This window comes from Platalea leucorodia (assembly GCF_965183815.1).
Source record: "Platalea leucorodia genome assembly, chromosome: 4".
NCBI lineage: Eukaryota > Metazoa > Chordata > Aves > Pelecaniformes > Threskiornithidae > Platalea > Platalea leucorodia.
In genome coordinates, this window is record NC_138826.1 from 83180492 (window position 1) to 83205338 (window position 24847).

At 38.4% G+C, this 24847-nt stretch overlaps 1 protein-coding gene across 5 annotated transcripts in view; it reads left to right on the forward strand.

Moving 5' to 3' along the window:
• The window catches only part of PPFIA2 (PTPRF interacting protein alpha 2), a gene marked incomplete at both ends in the record, with an annotated part of 338647 nt that extends 317455 nt beyond the window's left edge, over positions 1-21192 (forward strand). For 4 of the 5 annotated variants that reach the window (XM_082308355.1, XM_082308356.1, XM_082308357.1 and 1 more), the window contains 10 exons: positions 4303-4384; positions 9531-9731; positions 11903-11965; positions 13417-13446; positions 15113-15288; positions 16148-16245; positions 17973-18148; positions 18243-18311; positions 19285-19444; positions 21134-21192. In XM_082308355.1, coding sequence (XP_082164481.1) covers positions 4303-4384; positions 9531-9731; positions 11903-11965; positions 13417-13446; positions 15113-15288; positions 16148-16245; positions 17973-18148; positions 18243-18311; positions 19285-19444; positions 21134-21192 — 1114 coding nt within the window. The remainder of the gene's footprint in view (positions 1-4302; positions 4385-9530; positions 9732-11902; positions 11966-13416; positions 13447-15112; positions 15289-16147; positions 16246-17972; positions 18149-18242; positions 18312-19284; positions 19445-21133) is intronic. The other variant, XM_082308358.1, reaches the window with a different exon arrangement.
• Positions 21193-24847: the final 3655 nt, after the last annotated feature.

Sequence of the window (24847 nt, forward strand, 5' to 3'; positions counted from 1 at the left end):
GAGACAGTTGTGCTCTCAGCTTGGTAGGTTGATACGGGCAGTTGTACCTGGCTCTCGGAAGAATGGTGCTAACAAAAATGTCCCAGTGTAACAGTATCTTTGGGGAGGATTAAACATCAGAAGTCAGTGCTAGGGAGGCAACGCCGCTTCTCTGACACACACACACCACAACACAACTTGACATGATGTGATTTTTCTTTTCTGCCTTTGATAAAAGAGTGAAGGCAGCCCACTTTATGAGGCACTTTCTCTAAAAGAGACAAATACAAGCATCTCTCAAATTTTGGACAAATGCTAGACAGTTGAGGTTCATGAAATTTCCTGACTTTCCAAAACCAGGCTTAGGGTAACGATATATTTTAAATAGCATATTGCAGTTACTCCCATAATGTCTTCGGAAGAGGATTTTATTCTTGAACGGTAACAATGTTATCTTTAAAAATATAACTTTAATTTGGAATTCATTCCAGTGGTAGTAAGTGGTTTAAAGCCCTATCTGCAAAATAATAGCATTTATAGTAATGCCTAATTAATGTCAATTCTTCCTTATCAGCTTGTTTTCATATGTTGCCAAAAAACTAAACGAGCATGGAAATAATTACATTTTAATTCCCTGCCTCCTTACCAATGCAAAGTGGACACATTATAACATGTAGTACTCTTCTGACAAAGTCTTAGGAGGAGAAAATCGCCACGTTCCCCTGCAAAGCATCTTCCAAATTAGAGAAACTATATAATGCTATTCACGATCTCCAAACCCTATCTCTGTAATGAAAGGAAGAGGGAGTGACGAGCTTCAGGGTATTTGTCTCTTCTTCCTCCTGTGATCAGTTGTACATTTTTGTAAGGAAAATTGAACTGCAGTCACCAATATTTGGCTTTGGGGACCTTCTGTTTTCAGGAAGCCAGTGACTATGCCACAAGGACAGTAGTGCATTCAGGATGTTCTAAAATATTCGGATTATATTGCAAAATAGGCAGATCACTGGATTCATTTTTCTGATGATTTGCACTATTAATCAAAACAATACATGTTTTTTCCTACATTACACTTTTAACTTATTTTGAAAGAGTTTTTTCTATAGTGCTAGTTCATACTAAAAAAAAAAACAGTTTTCTTTGCCAACTAAAGAATACGTCTCAGTCAAAAAAATAGAAATTCTGGGTTTAGTTCTGGGTTAGAAAATAAAGGTTCAGGTTCTGCAGATCTGCTAGCGTGTATTAAAAAGTAGTCGAAGAATACTGCTCAAAAAGTAAAATACAATTTAAATAAACTTTAATATTGGAGAGGTGTTTAAACGAAACATTTGACGGAAGGAAGTATAAGTTCTGAGGCATAAAATTCTTTTTAAGGGAAAGAAATATTATAAAAATCCTTTTAGTATTCCACTTCAATAAGTGAGGCACAGGCCTTATGATGTCTGAGTAAAGGATTTTAACGTTACACTAAAAATATTTTCAACCCAAAACACTTTCCATCTACATGCCAAGACTCTTTGGATTATGTTTATCATACTGTAGTCTTTGGCTATAGCATATATATATACATATATATATATGTATATATAGGGCATCCCATTTCTGTCCTGGCCCCATTTTCTTCAGCCAAAATCAATAACCACAACTATATTTTCCTTTAGCTCTGTGAGCCAGACTGCCTCTGAAGTAACAGAAGCACTTTCCTACTTTGGGAGAGTGTATTTGTTTGAGAAGCACTGGAATAATGCTAAGCCTCCACACCAAGCCTCAGGCCAGTTCAGATGTTGCAAAGTCACAGAGGACTCCCTAGAAGTATGTACTTTATAATTCCAGCATAAAGGAAGTAAGTTTTTCATGGAAGTGAGAACTCGTGCCAGTGCCTCTTCTGCAGGCACCTCAGTTCCTGAGGCCACACAGGTATTTAACATCAAATCAAAGGAATAGGGCAAAAGTTTCTCCTTGTAGACCACATGCTGCTGCCCTGCTGCTTGGAGCAGGAGCGCAACACAAGCAAGGAAGGCCAGTGGCTCTCAAAGCCATAATCTCCTTTTTTACTTACTGTGATAGCTGGCCCTGCTCTTTCAGCTGGTATGGGCTCCACTCTTTCAGCTGGTATGGGCAAAGAGAATACCCCAGATAAGGAAAAAATCTGGGATCAGGTTCCTCCCAAGGATGGTGCCTCCATGGGACTCCCGGCTGCAGAAGGGGCTGCTCTCTGGGCTTCGGCTGGCTTTGGGGAAGGAGCAAGTTGCACAGGGTGTTGTGGGGTCCATGCTCTGCCATGGGAGAGCAAAACTGGCCAGGTGAGGAAGAAGCATCCCTGAAAGCTTGGCTCTCCCTAAGGACAGCCATGCCAGCTCACAGCCCTGGTGGCAGCAGGAGCCATGCAGCCCCATTGTGGCACCTGAGAGAGGTACAGCACTGCTGTAGCTTCACAGGCACCCCGCAGATCCAACTCCGAGGGAAGGCTGCAACCCAAATACCTCACCCACAGGTAGCTGGGAGGTGGCTGTGTCTAGCCATGCCTTAATTCTGCTTTCCTAAGCAGCCAACCGTGTGTCTCTATTGACCTTCGCTGCTTATCTCCCTGGGAGTATAGGATTTCTGCACCTCCTCCTGCTACTGAAGGTAACGTGGTGTTTGTGTACCCAGAGTGTGACTTTTCTCATTTTACTGAGAATTTCGCTTTCATAGAAAGCAAGGATAGCTCTACACTGTCTTTGAACATCTGAGTGACAAAGGGTAAGGTATGCTGCAAAAGATGTGTGGGAGGAGAAGCTAGATAAACTTCAGTAACGCTGTCAAGTATTTGTAGTGTTACATATTACTACAGCAGAAACATAGAAAGTAAAGCAGCTGTCTTTCTATTAATATTCAGAACAAGGGATTTAAACATGTATGCAAAATTGCTATTTGAGATCCATTTTCTGCTAAAGCCAAATTCTCTCAGTCTGGCCCCTCAGCAGTGCAAAAATCCCAAAAGGAGTACTCCTTACAAGTAAGATCACTCCACCGCTTTTATCTGCTGTGATTTTGTAGTACATATATTTGAAAGGCTGCTAAGGCAGTGAAGAATTGCCAAGGGATAACTGAACCACAAAAGCTGTAGTAATAAAGGAGGACAGAGCAAAACTGAAGCTATAATTCCAAGATTTCCTTGTTATGTGGGAATGTAAGCAAATTTTAATACTACATTAGCATAGGCCCTGTCTAATTAGGTTTTCACTACAGCTTGTTGCTGAGAGCATTCTTTTGTGTTTCACAAGGTAGGAGGCAGCTGAAATATGTTGTTAAATAGCACAAAAAAAAGACTTTTGAAGGGCTGCTTTTTCTGTGCCACTACCACAGTGGGTTCTTTATTCCTGCTCCAGGAATAAAAATGTCTGGTCAAACAGTTGAACATGTTTAATATAGAGCATTCTCCTGATAGTCTAGGTGACTGGCCTATACATAACTTTACCAAATATTTAATACCACTGTATTAAAATTATATTTTAAGCTTTGAGAATGACGTTTTGCATAACACACTCATTGCAGTCCAGAGAAGCTGCAGATGCTTGGATTGGTATCTGATCAACTCAAGAGAAGTATATCTATGTATATATGTATATGTATAAAATTGAGAAACCACATCAATTCTATAATTATAAAAATGTATATGTCAGTAAACCATGTGGATTTCTTTTGTATATAAGCAATAATAATAAAAAAAATAACATGGAACTATTAAAGATACAACTAACTCTTCATTAGCCACAGATGGCTTATTTAAGATGCAGAATAGCTGTACTGCAGAGACCCTAGAATTGTGCATAGCTGCTCCAGCAGGGCTTAGTGTTTCAAACACAGAGACCTCTCATACCTGGCTGCATTACATCCGTGCTTAGCTCAGGTCTAGAAGTTGGCAATTTTGGGCCTTTCTGGGTCATTACCAGACCAGAGCTAAGCTAGTCTCAGGAGGAATCCCTCAGTTTTCTCTCTTCACCAATGTCTTCTATTATATGGCTGATCCTTTTATATAGGGTATCCCAATTCTGTATTTCTTCAGCTAAGAACAGACAGAAGACTCGGGTTGTGTGTGTTAAGTGTTTAAAGGGATGTCAAAACGGACCACAAAAAAAAAAAAAAAAAAAAAAAAAGTTGGGAATAGATGAATACATTCAAAAAGGGCAAGGAGCTGTATTGTTTGTTGGTATTTTCTATGCCTTTTTTATGCCTGTCATCATGCTTCACTGTTGTTACCCTTAACAGAAAGGCATGGTTGCATCTATATTGTCCCTACACATACCTCTGCATATTTAACAATTTTTGATCTATTTCTAGACATGAACTTCTAGAAGAAGCTCGGAGAAAGGGTTTGCCTTTTGCACAATGGGATGGGCCTACAGTGGTTGCCTGGCTGGAGGTAAGTGTTGGCCATAACCTGGAAACGTGAGCCATGTTTGTAGGCTGCTTCTGTGTGCTCATCCTTCAAATTCTGAAAGAGACTGTTAAAGTCTCCTCCTCTCTCGCCTGCGCACTGTGCCATGAGCACTAAGCAGATTTTGACACTGCATGGTGTAAATCAGAAACTAGAGCTGAAAAAAATAAGACAGGACTACACGGGGATGAGGACAGGAAAAAGAATGGTTATCAAATGCATTCAAACCCCGAATTTTTGAAATCATAGAATGACAGAGTCGTTAAGGTTGGAAAAGACCTTTAAGATCATCGAGTCCAACCTTTAACCTAACACTGTGAAGTCCACCACTAAACCATGTCCCTAAGCACCACGTCTACCCGTCTTTTAAATACCTCCAGGGATGGGGACTCAACCACTTCCCTGGGCAGTCTGTTCCAGTGCCTGACTACCGTTTCAGTGAAGAAGTTTTTCCTAATATCCAACCTAAACCTCGCCAGCACAGCTTGAGGCCGTTTCCTCTTGTCCTATCACTTGTTACTAGGAAGAAGAGACAGACCCCCACCTTGCTACAACCTCCTTTCAGGTAGTTGTAGAGGGCAATAAGGTCTCCCCTCAGCCTTCTCTTCTCCAAATGACACAACCCCAGTTCCCTCAGCTGCTCCTCATAAGACTTGTGCTCTAGACCCTTCAGCAGCTTCATTGCCCTTCTTTGGACACGCTCCAGCACCTCAATGTCCTTCTTGTAGTGAAGGGCCCAAAACTGAACACAGTACTCGAGGCGTGGCCTCACCAGTGCTGAGTAGAAGGGCACCATCACCTCCCTGGTCCTGCTGGCCACACTATTCCTGATACAAGCCAGGATGCCATTGGCCCTCTTGGCCACCTGAGCACACTGCTGGCTTATGTTCAGCCAGCTGTCAAAATCTTATAATTTCTCAATCTCTGAATATCTAGGAACTCCACAGAGTTTATGTAGGATGATGTACTAAGGAGAAAACAAAAATTAGCTATCAAATTTTATTTGAGGTTAACACAAAAGCTACATCTTCAGAATTTTTAATAAATTTAAAGAATTTTAACTTTCTGGTTTTTTAAAATGTAATGGGAAAAGGCTGATTTACCTAGATATCACTCAGAACAGGAAGAAGAGGTGTTCCTCTTGACACTTTTACCTGGGATGTGCGAGATCCAGGTTGAAATCTCTCTGATTTGACAGGCAGTGCCTTCATCTCTGAAATCCGATCTGCAGAGACCTCTCATTTATTTGGAGAGCCTAAATGAATGGATTTTGGGAGCCATCCAGAGAATCATTCAGAAAAGCTGTCCATCAGTTTTGACAAAAATCAAGGAATGTTTTAGGTGAAATATTCAAAAAATACTTACCCAGATGCTGAGGGGAGGAGAAGGCAGAAAGTAAGGATGTTCTTATACACAGTCACTTTTACATGGCAAGGCTGTATCAGTTCAGTGCAGGTACAAGCTCCTTGTTGGCTGAAGGAACAGGTGTCTGTTCCTTCTCTATACCAAGCATCTCTATGTACTCCCACCTATTCTCATGTCTGCTGTGGGTATCATCCATTGATCATTAGATAGAATTTGTAGAGTTTTTCCCTTCGATTAAAAAAAGGTCCCCCTCCAAAGCTTTAACAGGAGTATGTTCAGGGAACAAATGAAGGATGACGAATGAAAGCAGCTAATGTCTACAAAATTTCTACTTCATGTTGGAATTGCTGAAGGTACCTAATGAAAAAGATTAAATGAAAACTGCAGAAAGGCAGTTCAAGCGTTTGCGCATGACCTTGGAAAATAGGGTGATATCTTCCTTCCAAAAAAATACCTCTGCTAATATGGAACATTTGTTAATTTGGCCACTACCTGACTTTTTCATATGATTTTGAGAGTTCTGTAACCAGATTTGTATCAGTCAGAAATATTCGGTATTACGGTGAAAGCTGATTTGCTAGAAAGGTGAACATACAAAGGTCTATACATTTCTGAATACTGAGAAAAATCTGCCCTTGATGTCCTCCAGGGTGATCCAAAATTTGAAGACATTTCTGACAAGTTAAGTCCTAATCTTTTTTTGCTTTAATTCTTAGCTGCAAAATAGGATGTGCTTCCCACTGTCTCAGAGAGGGGCTGTAAAGAGAAATTGATGTCTATGAACTTCTTGGGAAATATGATGAGAGTAGCACAGGAAAGCCCATGAGGAAGTTTATGTTGCAGTATTCAGTGCAGACTGAATACTGATAATAAAAAGATACGAGGGCAGAAGTACTGAATTTATTCAGTGAGCATCAGTGCATTCAGTCAGCAGATGGACACTGTGTGCATTTCATACTCTCCTGGGGAAAATATAGTTTGTAACCCTTTGACTAAAAAACAAAATTAATATTAAAGGAGACAAAGGCCCAAATTAGAGAAGTATATGTAATCACAATTGTGGCATTTCTAAACTTTTCAGGGCTCAACTTTTCAGCCTTAGCATTTATTCTGGTCATCTTTTTGTAGCACAGACATAGTTGAGATATATTTTAAGAACTGTGGGTTTTCTTAACTAATTCTGGAAAAGTATATAAATCTTGATATCTGGGTTCTCTGCCTAGAACCATTACTGTGTGCTCTTTTTAGAGACTCTTTTCATCTAACTGCATTTTCTGGTAGAGACAGCTGTTTGTTAAAGAACTAATTTACCTAATTTGTTAAAGAACTAATTTACCTAATGAGCGGCAAACATTTGAATCTATTTCTGCAGGGTGAATAACTCCCAGTATTTACGCTTTCCTGCTTTTCAAGTGCATGTATGAAAAAAATTTATGTCAAATTAAATGAGAATATTAATTACATTTTAAAGCTATGCATAGTTTCTTCATGGCCCTTTGTTAAGTGCAGCTGGGTGTAATCTACATAATTTTTTTTTTTCCATTTTTTGATTTTCATGAAACTTTATATTCCATTACAGTTAGTTGGAATTAGATCATATTTGTAAGGTTCGGACTAGCATTGGATGGGGGCCAGTGGCTCATCCCATCAGTGGGAAGGGCTTTTTCAAACATGATGCAGTTGTTCCTCAAGCCCTGTGATACATCAGGAGTCAGTACAGAAAAGCCTGTCTGAGCTCTTTTGGAATCTGACATTCAAGTCTGTTTTCTCTGTGACATAAAAGTGATCTAACAGCTGTCTTTTAAGTAAGTATGTCCCAGATAAGGTATAGACTTGTTAATAACCACACAGTACTTCCTTGTACTGTGAGAAATTAAATAAAAATTTAACTTCAATTTATGTCTGCTTTGCTGGTGAATTTACTGATGGAATATTTTTAATAATTTCTTTGACCTTGTGCCTTTTTAGTAAGCCATTATTAAGAGAAAAAATTAAAATCATGAAATCAGCTAATTCTGATGGCCTATTCGAGATGCACAGAGAGACAGAGCTCTTGATGACTTCACTTACAATCACAGATGCTGTATCCTACTGAAATTCAAACACGGACAGTCGTTAGTTGCCATCTACCCAGAATTAATAAAAAAAATCTGAAAATGTAGAATATAGTGGCTACTGTCACATAGTATCACTGCATTGTATGCTGATGGATAGGTTTCTATTTGAGAAACAGTAGAATAGAATAAGATGCTACTAGAAGCCATTAGGAACTAATCAGTATGTTTGAAAAGTGTTTTTGACAATTTATATTTGAAGGAATATTATATAGCAGTTCAGTGAAGTATAAAAGATCTATACTTAACAAAATTAGGTAGCTGTTTAAATGTGTATATAAATTTTATGTATACAGAAGCATGTACACTCAGATACATTGAAGGTTAAGTAGTGAAGGGTGATTTATGCACTTTGACACTCAGTGTCGCAAAATCTAGAATATTAGCTGTTTTGCTGCCCAGTGGAAATCTTTTGTTATATATTATGCTTATTCAACCCAGTGGGGAGAGCTATGTACTAAAAAATGTGATTCACAGCACCAACCCGCGTGTGATGGTGATCTGGAAAAGGGTGAGGAGAGAGGGCAGGGAAGGGCTACTCTCCAGAGAAGAGTATCTTCTTCTCTCAGGTTTCACAAAGCCTAGCAGTCACCTGGAGTTAAGCACCTAGCAAGGCATGTCTTTCTTTGTTTTCCATTGTGTTATCCCCAAAATCTCAGTGATTATGGCATTCACTGCTTATGTTCTTCTTACACTTTTCTCTATAGCGTAATGTATTTCACACTGTGACAAAAACTTCCCATATGTATGTATCCCTGCTATGGAATTGTCTCCTTTGGGAGCAGAGATCTGTAGACACCAACAATCATATTGATGAGGCAGCACAAAATGAGAAAGCTGAGAAAACCTAGAAGAATTCATGCTCAGTAGGTCCCAGGAAGACTGCTAGCAGTGGAGAGTACCTCTTACAAGAAAAGAGTAAAAGTGGTGAAGCAAGGGGCTGTTGCTGACCTAAGCTAGCAAGACTAACATAAGGAGAGGAAAAGCATGAAGCAGTGAGTACATATCTTCTAAATCCACAGGTGATGTAGCTGTGCTTACATTTTGCTGCAACTCCTAACCTGTATTTCTAGCTGGGATATGACACCATACCAGACTGTTCCCAGATTTACAGCAAGCTCAGTCCTCACCAGGTTGGTTATCTGCACTGTGCTTGGTTTATTCCTACGAAGAAAATAAAAGCTGAGAAGTGTGAGATTGTGCCCTGTGAGTACACTGTGGGGACTAAGATGGAAAGAGAGAGAAAGCCATTTTAGTGCAAAAGTGAAAAAATTACTTAATCAATTCCTCTTAGATTGTTTTCCATATATGATAAGACTATCAAATGGGCAGTAACACTGACTTGTGCCACTACTTGCTCATTAAAGGCCTGGGAAAGGAGTAGCCCAGGTGATAGAGGACATAGCTCTAAAAATAATTCAAAGCATCCCTTGCTTTAAAGTTCTGGTTACAATAAAAGCAATGAAAAGAGTTCGCATGAAGCTATGGCAATTTCAAAGGTTCTAAACCAATTTTGTTTTGTTAAAGACTATGATAGTCATACTCATTTGTGTGTATTACCATGCTTATTCAGATTGATAGGTCCCTTGATGATTAATTTCATTTGAGAAATGAAGCAATGTTTTGCATGAATGTGTCCTTTCTCTCAACAGCTCTGGCTAGGCATGCCAGCCTGGTATGTTGCTGCCTGCCGTGCCAATGTGAAGAGCGGAGCTATTATGTCTGCTTTGTCCGATACTGAGATTCAAAGAGAAATTGGAATCAGCAATCCTCTTCATCGCTTAAAGCTCCGATTAGCAATCCAGGAGATGGTATCACTGACAAGTCCATCAGCACCTCCAACATCCAGAACAGTGAGTCCTGTTCAGCTAACTTTTTCTTCCCCACTTCACCCTGCAGGGGTCTGCAGAAAGACTTTTGTAGTACAAGAGTGGCTCTTTGGTGACACACACTTCACAATCAGTGGGAACTGTCCTAGAGAGACTCAGAAGGACCTGTTCATCACTCACTTGATTGTTGATCGCTGGTATTTTTCCTTTAGTAGATATTCTTATTTTTTGTAAGTCATACTTTTGATTAACCTTGATGTTATCTAAATGATCAGTATTGAGCATCTTGCTTGTAATTGTGCCTGTATTTTTGTCTCTTCCTTCAAGTCATCTCTCCCAACCAAATCAGTTTGCGTTTGGTTTTTTTTTTCTGTTTTTTTTTTGTTTTTTTTTTTTTTTTTTTTTTTTGGAGGAGGGGTGGTGCAGGCAAGGCAGGAGAGGAGAGGGGTTATGTAGGAACACAGCTCTTTTGAATCTTGTTCCCATTCCCCTTTTTTGCATCCTTCCAAATGTTATCTAATCTGAGTCAGCTGGCTTTAGGTTCTTCATGCTTTTAAGAGAAGCAGTGATTGGAGGTGTGAAGGGAGAGTCCAGAAGGAAGAAGCGGAATGTGTGCGTTCCGTGAAGAAGGGAGAGAGTGGCAGTAGATGAGAAGGAAGCAAGTAAAGAAGAAACACAGAGATACAGATCTGAAAGGAAAGGGGAATATATCAAAAAGAGCAAGAAAGTACATTAGGGGAGAGTAACAAAGTATGTGCTGTAGATAAAAAGCACCTTTTAGTGGAAAATGAAGAAAAACAGGACAAACTCAGGAGAAGAAGAAAGAAGATAACAAAAGGGGAGTTTCATGCTGAGAGGCTGATGGCAATGGCTATGAGGCTGATGGCAATGGCTATGAAAGAGGCAATAGAGACTGTAACAAAAAAAAAAAAAGTACAAGAAAAAAATCAGATCAGATGGGAAACATGGCACAGAAGTGAAGGACAAAGACTACTACTCAAGTGGTGCAGCTCAGACTTCTAATACTAAGATAACAATAATAATCATGTTAATAATAATGATAATATTTTTATTTTGTAATCTCTTCATGGAATAAAATGGAGAATCTCTTAGTGGAAATGAGAATTGAGATACCTTTGAGGGGTACCAGAACCATTGAGTTATATGAGCAACTGGGCAACAGGACTCTAATGTTCCTGTTGACTGGCCTTTTGTCTTCACATTGCTAAGGTTCTTTCAATATTATATTTCCCCATCTGATATTTTCTCACCTCAGAATGGTTGTATATGTCATAACCATGGTAATGCTATGAATCGTAATGGATTTCACTTAAGTAAAGCAGTATAGAGTCAACATGATGTTGAATTACTAAACAAAATTCATTTTGATTTTAAGAGCATAATAGCATATTTCAAAGCATAAGCACATTGACACTTGTGGAGAAAACAGTACATTCAAGCTAGAAACATTGGGAATAATTTTGCCTTGTTTCTTTAATTCTCCCTTGAGTAATTGGCAGCACAAAGCTGCCCTGGCATATGCATTTCTGAGTCCCAGGTCTTCCTGCCTCCCCTCTTTCTCAGGAAAGGAGTTAATTTACTTCTGCTTTCAAGAAAACACAGCACATTTTACCTTATGTGCACAGCAGACTTCCACGGCCTCCTCCCTGCCTCATCTCATTGTCCCAGTAATAAACTGACTAAAAACAATAGGATGACAAAAACTAGTTTTACAAGTGAATTTTCCTGACAGTTTTGATTTACAGAAACGTGGGGGAAGTCATAATTATTTAGATTACAATGTGAGCTTGTGATGCATGCAGAATATTTAGGCTGGAAAATCTTTGAGAACTGAAGCTTACCTCCAGACAGAGCTATGAGCTAAAGGTGGTATTTGGTACTTGTTTGTGAAATGCAGCTTTAATTATTATTCTTTCCTTTGTGACGGTGTTCTGCTGGATTTCATCCATCAGTTCTAGTTGAAATACTCCATCACGTCTGTTCAGAATCCTCTAACAAGAGATACAAATCAAGTTGTCTAAAGTTGTCTCTAGTTGCAGCTCGGTAGAGGCAAGAACATGGTTGTGCTGATGGTGATGCTATACGCTGTTAACTTACAGTGGTGCTGCCTTTCTTCTTTACCACTGCTTACCTAATGTGGATCCCGCCTGCCTCCCTGCGGGCCTTGTCCATAGCCCTCAGGCAATGTTTGGGTGACCCATGAAGAAATGGAAAATCTTGCGGCTCCAGCTAAAACGGTTAGTCTTTCCACTTCCATTTAAATCGTTTCAGTACTCGAAAGAGAGCTAGGATATATCTGCTTTAACACAGATGCCATATCTTCTGTAGGATGCTTCCCGAGCATGCCATTAGAAAGTCACAGGGTGTAGTGAAATTTAATTTAAAGAACAGTTACATCATTTCTCAGCCAAAGAAATTACAAACTGTATTGCGGTCACAAAAATTGTGTGAACCTAAAACCAGTATCAGAGTTTTCCAGTACATAATAGTTTCACTGCCAGTGTGAAACCTCATTTAGTGAAATGAAATTGTCGCGGTTACAGGTGCAACATTTCCCCTGGACTTTACTCTCTAGTACCTCTTCTAAACATAGTTTTATATCTGCTGAAATAGACAGAAATAAGAAAAGGCTTGAGAATGCTGCATTACACAACTCAGTGCTTTCATTAATGCTGAGTCTTTCATATCCATACTCGTGTATTCATGCTATCTGATTTAGGGTGCACGGAGTGTGTCATTTATTTATTGATTTTTGTCAAACCTCTCCCTGCTTTGGGGGACATAAATAAATATTAATAGATTTTATTCAATAGTTCTGACTTTTTTCTTTTATTTGGAACATATGTTATTTTAGGTTTTGTTTTTAGCATTATGTCATGACAACCCCATAACAGTGCTTGTAAAAACATGATACAGTCCTACAGTGAGATGTCTGAAAAACCTGTCTTCAGTTTGGAAAACTTTGTAGTCAGCCCAATCCATAAATGGTGGGGGAAGTACTGAAGCTAAATTTTGATGCAATAAAGACCTATTTCATAGAAATTTATGCTTGCTATACTATTTTTAGTTTTCTCATGAACATTCATGAAGCAGATTCTCATCAATAATTTTTTTTTTTTTTACAACTGAGCTCATTTTCAATATTATTATTGTTGGTTAAGGTAACTTCAAATATAACAACACTCAACTGACCAGAAGTAGAGTTGGTCCTGTTTAACTGGCTAGCCAGCAGAATATAGTTTTGCCATAAAAAATATTATATAAAAAGCTCCTTTACAATACATTCACAAGAAGACAGCTTTTTATTGTGAATGTTGCAAAATCTAACTAGAAATAAAAAATGGCATCTCTCATACCCAGCTTTGTAAGTAAATGGTTGTGTTTTGATTGTGAAGCCATAAAAAGTGTTTAAGATAATGCTGTAAAGTTTCCTGAAGCTATAATGATTTTATATATTGAAAACTTAGCTAGATTTGCCCTGCTAAGATTTTATGGGTTTGGTCTTGTAATTTTTAAGGCAGTTTAGCCCAGGGCATTGTCACTGACTGGAGTTATTTTATCAGCGCAATTTACATGTAGATTTTCATTTGTACTAAGATGAACACACACATGAAAACCACATCTCTTTATAACTTATTTTTATTGTCTTTTTACCTGCTTTACGAATTGCTTCCTGCTGATAACATAGAAGGAGTCTGAAGAAGGCAGCTGGGCTCAGGTTTGACCCTTTCACATTATTTTTTTTTTAATGGAATTCTAATGATAATATAATTAACAGTGTATCAGTATGCATAGAGGAGTATAGTATTGTGACAGTATCTCAATGATTGAATTATGATTTACACATTTAGAGTTCTTCTATACAAAGAAAATATTCTCTGGACAGATTTGCTAGGTAAAGCACAAAGAGGTACATATGCTGTAAATATTTTTCTTAAAAGAAATTACTACATTTCAGAGACATCTTCTACCTCCCAGCTAAATCTAGAAAAAATATTTTCCTCATTTTTGAGGATAGGCTAATAAAATATGCCAAGAGTTTGAGATCTAACATTTCTAAAATTACACCAGATTTTTTTTAGAACAATTGTATAAATCATACCCAAGTATCAGTCTACAAATAGTCTTGTATAATTAGGAACAAAATTTTTCACTTTAGTTAGACTATCAATTGCTTATATTTTTCAACTTCTTTCTCTAATATATGCACACTCTTACACAATCTTACTGTTTTTACTTATGGCATTCCTTTTCTCTTCAAAATCTCACAAGAATGAGAGATGAGGGGACTAAATTTCCCCTCACAGAAAATATATCCAGCTCGCACCACGTTATCCTTTTGTCTATAATGACAGAAGACATTAAAAACAAAACAAAAAGATAGTTAGACTCGACAGTGATGCTCAAAACCAAGCACAATCCTATTGAGGAGGTGTTAATCTTGCCATTCGTGAGTTCTCTTTTCTGCTAAGTTTTAGTAGTACCAAAATAAATGACAACAGTGACATGTAAAATCTGTCTATTTTTCATCTTAATTGTGCAACCCATATAAAAATAGCTCAACATACATGTGTGTTTTTCATATACTTTCTTCCTCACCCTATTGAAATTTCAGCTGGACAATGAAGTAGCTTAATGCCTGAATGCTAGCTTCTAGGAGGAATCTGGTTTGCTCCTATCATAAAGAATTAATTTTTTGAGTTCCACATATGATGCACTTAGGTTTAAGCTGTTCACAGCTGAAAGTATCTCATTAATAGAAGGTATTTGGTCACCTGCTCTGACTGATGGTGAAGACTGATAGTGAACTTAAACTTGGCTGACAAACAACTGAAATTAACTTTCAGTCTCAAAAGGACTACAGATGTGTAACCATGAAGTGTCATTACATCCTGCTTAGGAAATCCTAGCCCCCACTAAACAGTGACACAAACTGCAGTGGATTCCCTGGGGCCATGTTTGTATTACCAAGTTCAGTGTAGGATTTGCCTAGCATAAATAGTCTAGAAGGTCAATTGAAAACAAGTACGATTATGAAACAAACACATTTTGACTGTGTAATAAGTTCACTTGCATTTAAAACTCAAAATTGAAACTACAATTTCTTATTACAAAAAAATTGCTTAAAATTTACCAAGACAGAAAACAAGACACAACAGGAAAAACTGCTATTGGTAGCAAATATCTCACAGTGGCTTCCACCTCCAGTGTCAAAACGATGTAGAAATTGAATGTTTTTTTTTTTTCAGACAGGATTTCTAAGCTAGGAATTCTCACCAGAAACAAGCATAGCAGATAGATAGATATTCTGTCTCTAATCTGTGGTGCCACCTTGAACAAACTCAAGAATTTATTCCCCCTCCCCCCTTATTTTTTTCCCATAGACCCTGGCTTATGGTGATATGAACCACGAATGGATAGGTAACGAATGGCTCCCCAGTCTGGGTTTACCTCAGTACCGAAGTTATTTTATGGAATGCCTGGTAGATGCGAGGATGTTAGATCATCTGACAAAGAAAGATCTACGCGTGCACTTAAAAATGGTGGATAGCTTTCATCGGTATGTTTGTATAAAGACTACATATGTAAAGACTTTTATGTGTCTGGCATAGTGCTCAGTGCTGCACAGAATAAAAACACTTACTTTCTGTTGTTCTGGCTTGGAAAACCACACAGAAAAGTGAGTGCTAAGTGTCAGAAATCCGAACTGAGAGAGATTCCTTGAGTAACAGCAATCGCATTGCAATTATGTCTCTCAAACTAAGATATAGGTACAGATAAATTTCATAATGAGTGGGGGACCATTAATATATAAATAAAGCCTTGACAATACAGAAACAGTAATAATTTATGAAGTGGTTTAAAGTATCAGAAAATGGTAGACTAAGAATTGAAGCCCTGAGATCTCATAATAATGAAAAGCTATTGTGTGTAGCACATAAAAGCTGTTAACAGTACAAGCAAATTGACAGTTGTTCAGGTTATCTAGGGATACAGCCAGGAAGCTAAATTGGAAATATGGAAATAAAGGCATTTAGACTTTAGGGAGAATGATGTTTATGTGACAAGAAGTGGATTTTTTTTTAATGTACTGTCTGATTTGTCACTTTTTTGAGGCCTGATTTGACAAAACATTTCATGGCTCGCAAGGGCTGACCTTTTCTGAATACATTTTTTAATGTTTTGGGTTTCTTATGCTAGAACATTTATTCAAACATACTCATTTTGGTTTTGTCCATTTCATTTTTGAAGTCTGTGGAGTTTTTTTAATGGTTTTGCTCTCTCCTCTGTCCTGAAGATTTGCTACATGGGCACCATGAAACACCTCATGTGAAATGCAGGAAATATACATCCTACATATGTTCCCATCTTCAGAATTATCTTTATTAACTCTGTAAATGTTTCTCTTTAAATAACAGAACAAGCTTGCAATATGGAATCATGTGTTTAAAGAGGTTGAATTATGATAGAAAAGAACTGGAAAAGCGAAGAGAAATGAGTCAGCATGAAATAAAAGGTGATAGTTCCTGGGAATGAATACTGGGAATGTTTCTTCTTTTGAAGCTTGACACTATTAACCCCTTGTCATGCCATTTTAGCAAAGCATTTAAGCATGTGCTTTAAGTAAAACTAACGTCCATCTGTCTTCAGAACACAAACTATCTCCTTAAATTAGGCACAGTTAAGTACTTTGCTAAATTGGGGCTGCAATTCTGAATGGCAGTTTGATACATACATTTTGCTAAATTGGATTTTGGGGACAGATCGTATCCTAGCCTCTTTCAGTCTCAGAAGCAGGCCAGATAGCCAATGGGACATGCTGGGGGCAACACTCAGGACCCTAACGCTGTGTTCCTGCTTTTGAAAACCTTTGCCTTTGATTTCGTACTTCAAAATGCATATCGGAAAACGTTGCTTGGAGGGGTGGCCACTGAGGCAGTTGATTGGTATATAAGAATAGTTCCTAGCAGAACTGGCCTTATTAGAAGATTTAACAGCTGATTTAAAAGTATTTTTCTGTGTAAAGCTCTCTAGACCAGTTGCAGGCTCACTGCACAGTTCCTGTTATGTGTAACTGTTAGGGTGGCTGGGTTTTTTCTATTATCAGAAGAGAATCTTTTGATTCCTTTAAGCATTTCCAGCTCTAGCGAATACAGCAGTTAACACTTCTCAAGCACAATGCTGATTGCAAAAGCTAAAAAAAAAAAAGGGGGGGGGGGATTAGAAGGAGGAATGCCTACAGTGAAGGAGTGCATTTGCTCACGGCAGATGAAGGCATGCACTGATGCAAAGACTTTGACTTGGATGTGGAGGCATCAGTGTCAGTCAGCCTGAGTGGGCATAGCTGAAGACTGATGTGGGAGAATTGGGCATTGGTCTCAAATTCTGGTGTTCCTTCAATGCTAGCCACTGCTAGGGCAAGGGTAATAACCCATAGCCGCCTTCACCCAACCTTCACCCTGTTGTGCATCAGTCAGTCAGACATGGTCCCAGGTGGGATTTGGTCTTGGTGATCGCTGGCTGCCGTGCTGTGTTTCAGCCGATCCTTACCCCAAAGTCTGGGATGCTGTTGGTCAGGCGATGGAGAATGCCTGCTCCCAGAACAGCTACATTAGCTGGACTTCTAAGGGTTCAGGAAAAAGCCTCATCACTTAGTAACACAAAACTCAGTGTTATGTTTACCACTCGCAAGTATAAAGATCAGTATAAGTAACTTCCTTTTAATCTTACGGGCAGGGTAGGACACTTTTTTAATAATAGCCAAATCCTCAAAAATGGTTTCCTAGCTCATTTTGTTGCCTTAGCTTTATAATTGGCATGGACCTTAATAGCTCAACCAGCTTTCTGAACTAAAAATAATTTTAGTCTCTAAAATTGTGAACTCATCGTTTGCTTTGTGGCATGTTATAAAATGGTAGGTGCTGACCCGACTCTCAAAATGTTCAATACAAAACTCTCCAGTGAAGCCTTGAGGAATGGATATTTCTTCCGTGCCCTTGCACTGTTAAACTGTAAAATCTTGCCTAATAAACATTTAACTTGAAGGTAGCTAAAATCACACAGTTGCTCCCACAGCTTGGGTTTTGAATAGGAGATACTGAAGCCATTAAAGTTATATGAATAGTTTGCTGGCATTCGTCATTTAAGGAATAAAGCAGTATGATGTCCACAGTGCATGCACAACCTGTACAGTTCGGAAGTTATGGGGCATCAGGAGACTGAAATGGTGTTATGTCCTTGCAGATGTGCTGGTATGGAGCAATGATCGAGTCATACGCTGGATACAAGCTATTGGCCTCCGAGAATATGCAAATAATATTCTAGAAAGTGGTGTACATGGTTCACTTATAGCACTGGATGAAAACTTTGATTACAGCAGTTTAGCTTTATTATTACAGATTCCAACACAAAACACCCAGGCAAGTTTGCTCATGCTGCTTCTGGTTAATCTGTACCCATTATTGCCTTTTATTCCTCTTCAACCATTTTAATTTTTCACTTTGGTATCTCTAGGCACGGCAGATCCTTGAGAGAGAATACAACAACCTTTTAGCACTAGGAACTGAAAGACGACTTGAGGAAGTAATTAAATTTATTTTCAGTATTTATAAAATATCACAGTAGAATATAAAGATTAAATTGAATGCATGAAGACATGTTAATTCGCACATTGTTAAAAAGAATCAGTTACAGCTTTAAGAAAAAATAAGGAAATGCGAGTCAAGGTTTTTAAAGTAACCTCAGTATGGCTACATATTCATATCATTTTGGATGCTAAATTTTGCACCGCACTCTTACCTTACAATGACCATTTTCCACAGAGGAAATATGCAGAAAGGAGTGGAAGTTTCACTGGCAAGGGGAAGTGGTGGCAGGGGAGATGCCTGTGCAACCTATTCTTTAGGACACTTACATCCTTTCTTTAAAAACAAAGAAGAAAAGTGGATTTTTGGTGGGGTTGTTTTTTTTTTGGTTCTTCAAAGTTCATCAGTATGTAATAGAGTGGGATTTGGGGCAGTTATCTAGAATGGGGAATCTCAAATCCACCTATGGAAAACATTCATCTTAAGGTAAGAGTCCAGTGCAAAAATATTCAAGTCTTGGACTTCTGCACATGAGGAAGAATAAAACTTTTAAGGACTTTTAAGGACTTGCTGAAAATGTGAGATGCCTGTGAATTCTGTGCATGCACATGAGTGTTTAATTCTTTATTAGCACTTTACGTAAGCCTCCTAATGCAGTAGCAAACCACTGCAGTTTGTCACTATATTTGGAAGAGATCTGACTTTTAAAAAAGTTCTACTTTAGCTGATCCTAAAACCCTCTACTATATCAAGCCAGAGATTTAAGAAAAGTTTTCCATCCTAGCATTTAATATTTCTAAAGCATTTACTTTTACAAGAGTGTCTCAAATGCATTGCAGTTACTGGATGCAGTGCAACAGAGCAGGGTAGTTATTGTGGAATACAAAACAGTGGGAGAGGCAGCAGACAGCAGGATAATGAATCAAAATATTTCATTTTGCTTCATCAAATACAACTCTGTGTGTTGACAGAGCGACGACAAGAACTTCAGACGGGGCCCCTCCTGGCGACGACAGTTTCCTCCGCGTGAGGTTCACGGGATCAGCATGATGCCGGGCTCCTCGGAAACACTGCCAGCTGGGTTCAGATTAACCACAACATCAGGGCAGTCGCGGAAGATGCCGACTGATGGTATGCAGTCATTTCTGCACTTACTTACTGTTGAAAAGCAAGAGGCTTATTCTAGCATGCTAAACTGATGTTTAGTGCATGTCTGTCTTGCACCAGAGCGGCTGTGTTCATGTAACTAGGATGAATGGAGTCTGGGAGAGTTGAATTAGGGAATGGAAAAGCACTGACTTGGCATACTATTGATTTTTTCAGGTTTGCTTCAGACTGACAATGTTTATTTAAAAAAAAAAAAAAAAAGGCAATCTAGCCATCCTAGATCTGCAAAGGAAACATTCAGAAAGAGAGGAATTAATTTACTGACTTTCATCTAAGATTGCATATAATATCTAAGCAAATTTTTTTAGCTCATTAGCCTCTCTAGCATGTATTTTAGAAAATGAACTTAGAAAGGGCTATCACCTTTATTTTCCTATTTGACTTTCAAACTAACTAGCTTAGCCTTGACAATCAAATAACTCAAGTTGCTAACAGTAACAATCGGACAGGTAGTATAGTTAGCAAATACTGAATTTCAGGTACTAATTGAGTTCTGTATACCAGTCTTAATCTTCTCTGGAAATTTCCAAAAGATGCACTAACTCAGCAATGACTGGAAAAGTAACAAGCAGATCATAACTAAAAAATAAGTAGAATTTAAAAATCATTGTAAGAGGGCAGGGAGAAGGGACAAATCCCATTGCAGCTATTCCTTCAGGTATATGGATGATAAAGCCATGTACACCTGCCTGAAGTTCTGAGAAGTACCAGTACACAGACTGGCCCATTTCAAATACTGCTGTTTATTTCCTCATGAGAGAATTTAGGTCTATGAATAGATGTCTCAAAGTAATTTAATACACTGCTTGTAGTGATTACATTCTGTAACTCTTGATTGAACTTGGTATGACAATATCACCATCTAAATTCCATTAAAGCCATCTAAATTCCATTAAAGTTTCTCACCTTTAAAAACAATACTTTATAGTTGCAGTTACAGATGGAATAATTTACTGATTGCATCACTGCATTCCATTGACTCCACTGCTCATGTGCATGCTTTGCTTTTAATCCTGCACTTTTTTCCAATGATGAAGCTGTAACATAAGAATCCATTCCAAGGCAAATTTGATGTAGAAATAAAGGTACTAGCTCCCTCGCCATTTCCATGGCCCACTTTACTGTAGTAGCTAAGAACCTTACAAACATTCATGGATTTAATCTTCTAGCCATGCTATGACGTGGAAGATATTCCCATTTTACAGATGGGGAACTAAGGCACAAGGGAGATTTAGGGATTTACTTGAGGTCTTCCAAACAGTTTAGTATTGAGCTGGGTACTGAACTCAGTAGACTTAAAGGTAGGTAGCTTTGAAGACCTACATCTTCATCCAGGATTTGGCGTCCTATCTCCCAGTGCTAAGACCGCTATGGTATTTAAACAGCATGACAGGTACAGTATTAGGACTTCTAACAAAATAAAGACAAAACTGAGTTTTAAACTGTATTCACTTAAGATGGATTTCAATGTACACCAGACATGAAGAAACTCTGAGTTCTGAACTAGACCATGCCCAGATAATGTCATAGAAAGCTACAGAGCAATTTAATAGCCGCCCTTCCAGTGGGAAACAGACTGATTTATTTTCTTCGTGATTCTAAAGAGGTTCTGGTTTGTTTCTTTTTTTTTTTTTTTTTTTTTGCAATTTGCAGTTGCTTCATCACGACTGCAGAGGTTAGACAGCTCAACAGTTCGCACATACTCATGCTGACAAGGCCTAGCAAAGAAGCCAGCACTGAATTGTTGTGAGTATTCATAAGGGGCCATCATGAAAGCTCTTTATAACTGTACACTACACCCAATATTCCTTGGCATTATTCAAGCAAGAGCCAGCATGGAGCAGAGGACCTAACTCAGACTCACTAGGGTGGTCATTTGATCACGACAGCAGTCTCAAGCTCAGTCCAGGAGATGCTACGCTATTTTCTTCATCTCAAACAGCAGGTTCTTTCTGCTGAAACCACTTTAGCAGATAAGACAAAAGTTCTCAGGCAACTCTGTTCAAAGGATATCTCACCGACCATAACGTATTTTGTACACTCTCAAAGCTAGAATTGGACAGACAGCAGTAGGCACAGGGAGTGAATTTACTTTATAAGAATGTGAAGTAGTTCTACCAGGAGCTAGGGAGAGGGGAAAAAAAAAAAAGCTAGTAAAGCAGAAGAGATTTACTTTTTTTTTTTTTTTAGATGAGAGATATTGTTCAATTTAGAACATCAGGTAGCTGCATAAAGCTAGAACAAAACTTCCCCTATACAGAAAATCTTCCAAAGTTATCTATCTATTACAGAGATTCTTGCACTTCTCAAATCACTCAGAATTGACCAGTGGCAAAGAAAGGATATTCTGAGCTGGATGCAACTTTGCATCAAATATAGTACTGGAATTTATGTTGCATTTCTCACCACTTATCTTTTGAACACGGCTATGAATCTCACAGATTCACTCTTCCAGAGTTCTGTGGAAATACATTTGTTTTCTGCTACATCACAAGTTTTGCAAAAAATACTAACATGATGAGCGCTTTCATCAATATGGCACCATTTCATGCTAATATTTTCTCAGTAAAACAGTTTTCCATTTAGTTACTCAGGGGAGTGTAGGGGAGCTGGAAAGAATATTTGGATAGCACCAAAACCTCACCAGGCATTAAACATGCTTTGATAGCTGTTACATATTGTAGGCAAGACATGCCAAGATCTGCAAGAAAGTGGTGTTTGTTTTTTTTTTTAGATTCCCAAGACTGGGAGAGGCTTGGGGCCATCAAGATTTTACTAATTATGGGCATGTTCAAAAAGTGCTTAGGAACAGCAGAAATTACCAGTGGAAAATGTAGATTGCTCAGGATCCTACTGATGACATGAGCCTTACTTCATAGACCTTCAGCAGTCTGCAAGAGTTTAAAATCTTAATCTAGCAGAAAAAGGGAACTTTTCATGCCACCACTGAAAAATAAGCACAGGACAGGAGATTTTTTTTTTTCTAAAATAAGTAAGTTTAGCAGCTGGTCCTACAAAGTTAATGATGAAGCACGTAAACTATATAAATTTTTTTATGTGTACGTACGTATAGATTAGAGCTTGGTGTTATCTCAGTAAAGTCAATGACAGTACTCTCACTGGGTTCAGTGGGGGCAGAACTGATAGCAGAGATGCATATCTTTTCTCCTATATGCTTCAGAATTGCAATGTTGAAAGCAATAAAGTATGACCAAGAAATTAAGTTCAAACACCAAGCTATCTATTAGACCAACAGTAAGGGGCCAAGCACATGAGGTGATATTTTCCAATAGGTTTGAAGAGTGCAACAAGGGCAGAAATTGAAATTTGGTATGTTAATGAAAATTAATTAAGATTATCCAAACTGTTTATTCCCACTGTATTCAAAAATTGTCTAAAAAGTAGCAATCCACAAACAGAAGTAAAGTAGCAAACTTTGCTGGCACTATATGGGAGTTATGTCTTTGAGCAAAAAGATGTTTATACGAAGTTACACAAGTTCACTTCAATGTCTATAGGTGTATTAGTAGCGTTTCAAGTATATCAGTGATATGTATCACATCGGTACTTTCTGCTTGTCCACTATTCTGCCAATCACATTCTAATCTTAAATGCTTGAGAGCTGTATCAAATTTTTTTAAATTGTAAAGGCTAATATATGAGGATGACTGACACTAATATACTACTATTTCTTTTCACTTACCGTATACGCCTTTTAGAGAAGCAACAAGATGGTGTGAACTAGAACTTAAGTATATGCACTGTTTGTAAGTGCAATTTCAAATGTCATGCAGGTTAGAAACCAAAGAGCAAGTTAAAGTAATTTTGGACTTCAGTAAATGATATAACAAATGTGCAGGGAAAAGATTTCCTTCATTATGATATCAACCTTGAAAACTTAAACAAATTACCTGAATCTCAGGGATGAACACATAAACAAAAACTGCTCATATGGGGGATGTGAAGTTGGTTGAAGGGCAACAGAAGAGTTCTCAGAATTTTGTGATCACAGTTCCTGAGTAACAGTTTCTTCATGGAAAGAACTAATTGATACTTGGACAAAAGAGGAGATTATTCATTACAATACGCCTCCTGAAATTTTCCAGATCCAGGTCACACCGAGACCCAGGATTGTAACACTTTGCCTAGAATGCATCAGTAGTTGTGTTACTCTGGTGACTAAACTATCTGCATGCACAGAGTCAGGGACTGATTCTAACTAAGAAGCAGAGGGGATGGATAGCTGCATGAGCTATCATACAACAGCAATATAAGAGAATTCTTTTGATACTAAAGGGGAATATGCATATGAAAAGCAGACTGAAAAGAGAGCTGCAAATGGGTTGCACGTGGAACATGCACAGCCTGTCAAGATGGCCTGTCATCACAGCAGGCTGCAGATTCTTGCATTCTGCTACTCACCTTTCTTACAGAGAATGTCAAAGCCTTGTATTTCAAAATAGCCAACGATATGAATTAGGTACAATCTTACAGTGTCTTAGGGTGTTTCTTCACAACAGCTGGGTTCAATTCATATGCTTTCAAGTTGCATTTCAGGTATTTTTTAAAAACATTTGTTGAAACCACCATGACAAGCTGCCAGAAGCCATGAACTGACATTCTCAGAACAGCTACATGAGCATACTCTGCACAGCCCAGTTTGAGTGCACTCTCAAGATCAGAAATTTAAGAACATTTAAGACTGCTGGTGTCTGGCCATTTAACCTTGCAAAGAAGTGTACCACAGAGCACACAGGACGGGTCAACCTCTCTGCTGTGGTGGCTGTATGCTGCCCAGCTGAGCATCTGCAATGCCATTACACAACCAGTGGATTTGGCAGTCACACTGCCTACGCTTTCCCAACACTGTTCTCTTATGAAATACTTGTCACCACCAAGTCAGAAGGCTCAGCCAGGACAGTTTTGTTGCCACAGGCTGGAGCAATAGAACATACTAGTTTCACTCTTCTAATGAAATGTCAAAGGGGATCTGGTAAAATCAACTATGTACTTTATCAATGAAGGGTTCCAAAGAGGATTTGTAAAGACAGATGGAGAAGAAGAGTTCCAAAAAGACATGAAATTATAATCTGGAAACAGCTGGTCCATAGCAAAGAAATCATCAGGGTGGAAAAAGATAAATGCTATCAAGCTGCAGTGAACAAGGAGAATCAGAGAGTATATCAACAAGGTCTATGCACTTAAAATGTGTGTTCAGCCTTCTGCCAAACAGGCAAAAGTCTACAGATGCAGGAAATTAACCCCAGTGCTGAATCAAAACATCAAGAAAACAACCGTAAAATGAACATAAGCAGGAGTTTGTTTCAATCTAGGACAAGAATCAGTAAACATTAGTAAAGATTAAAA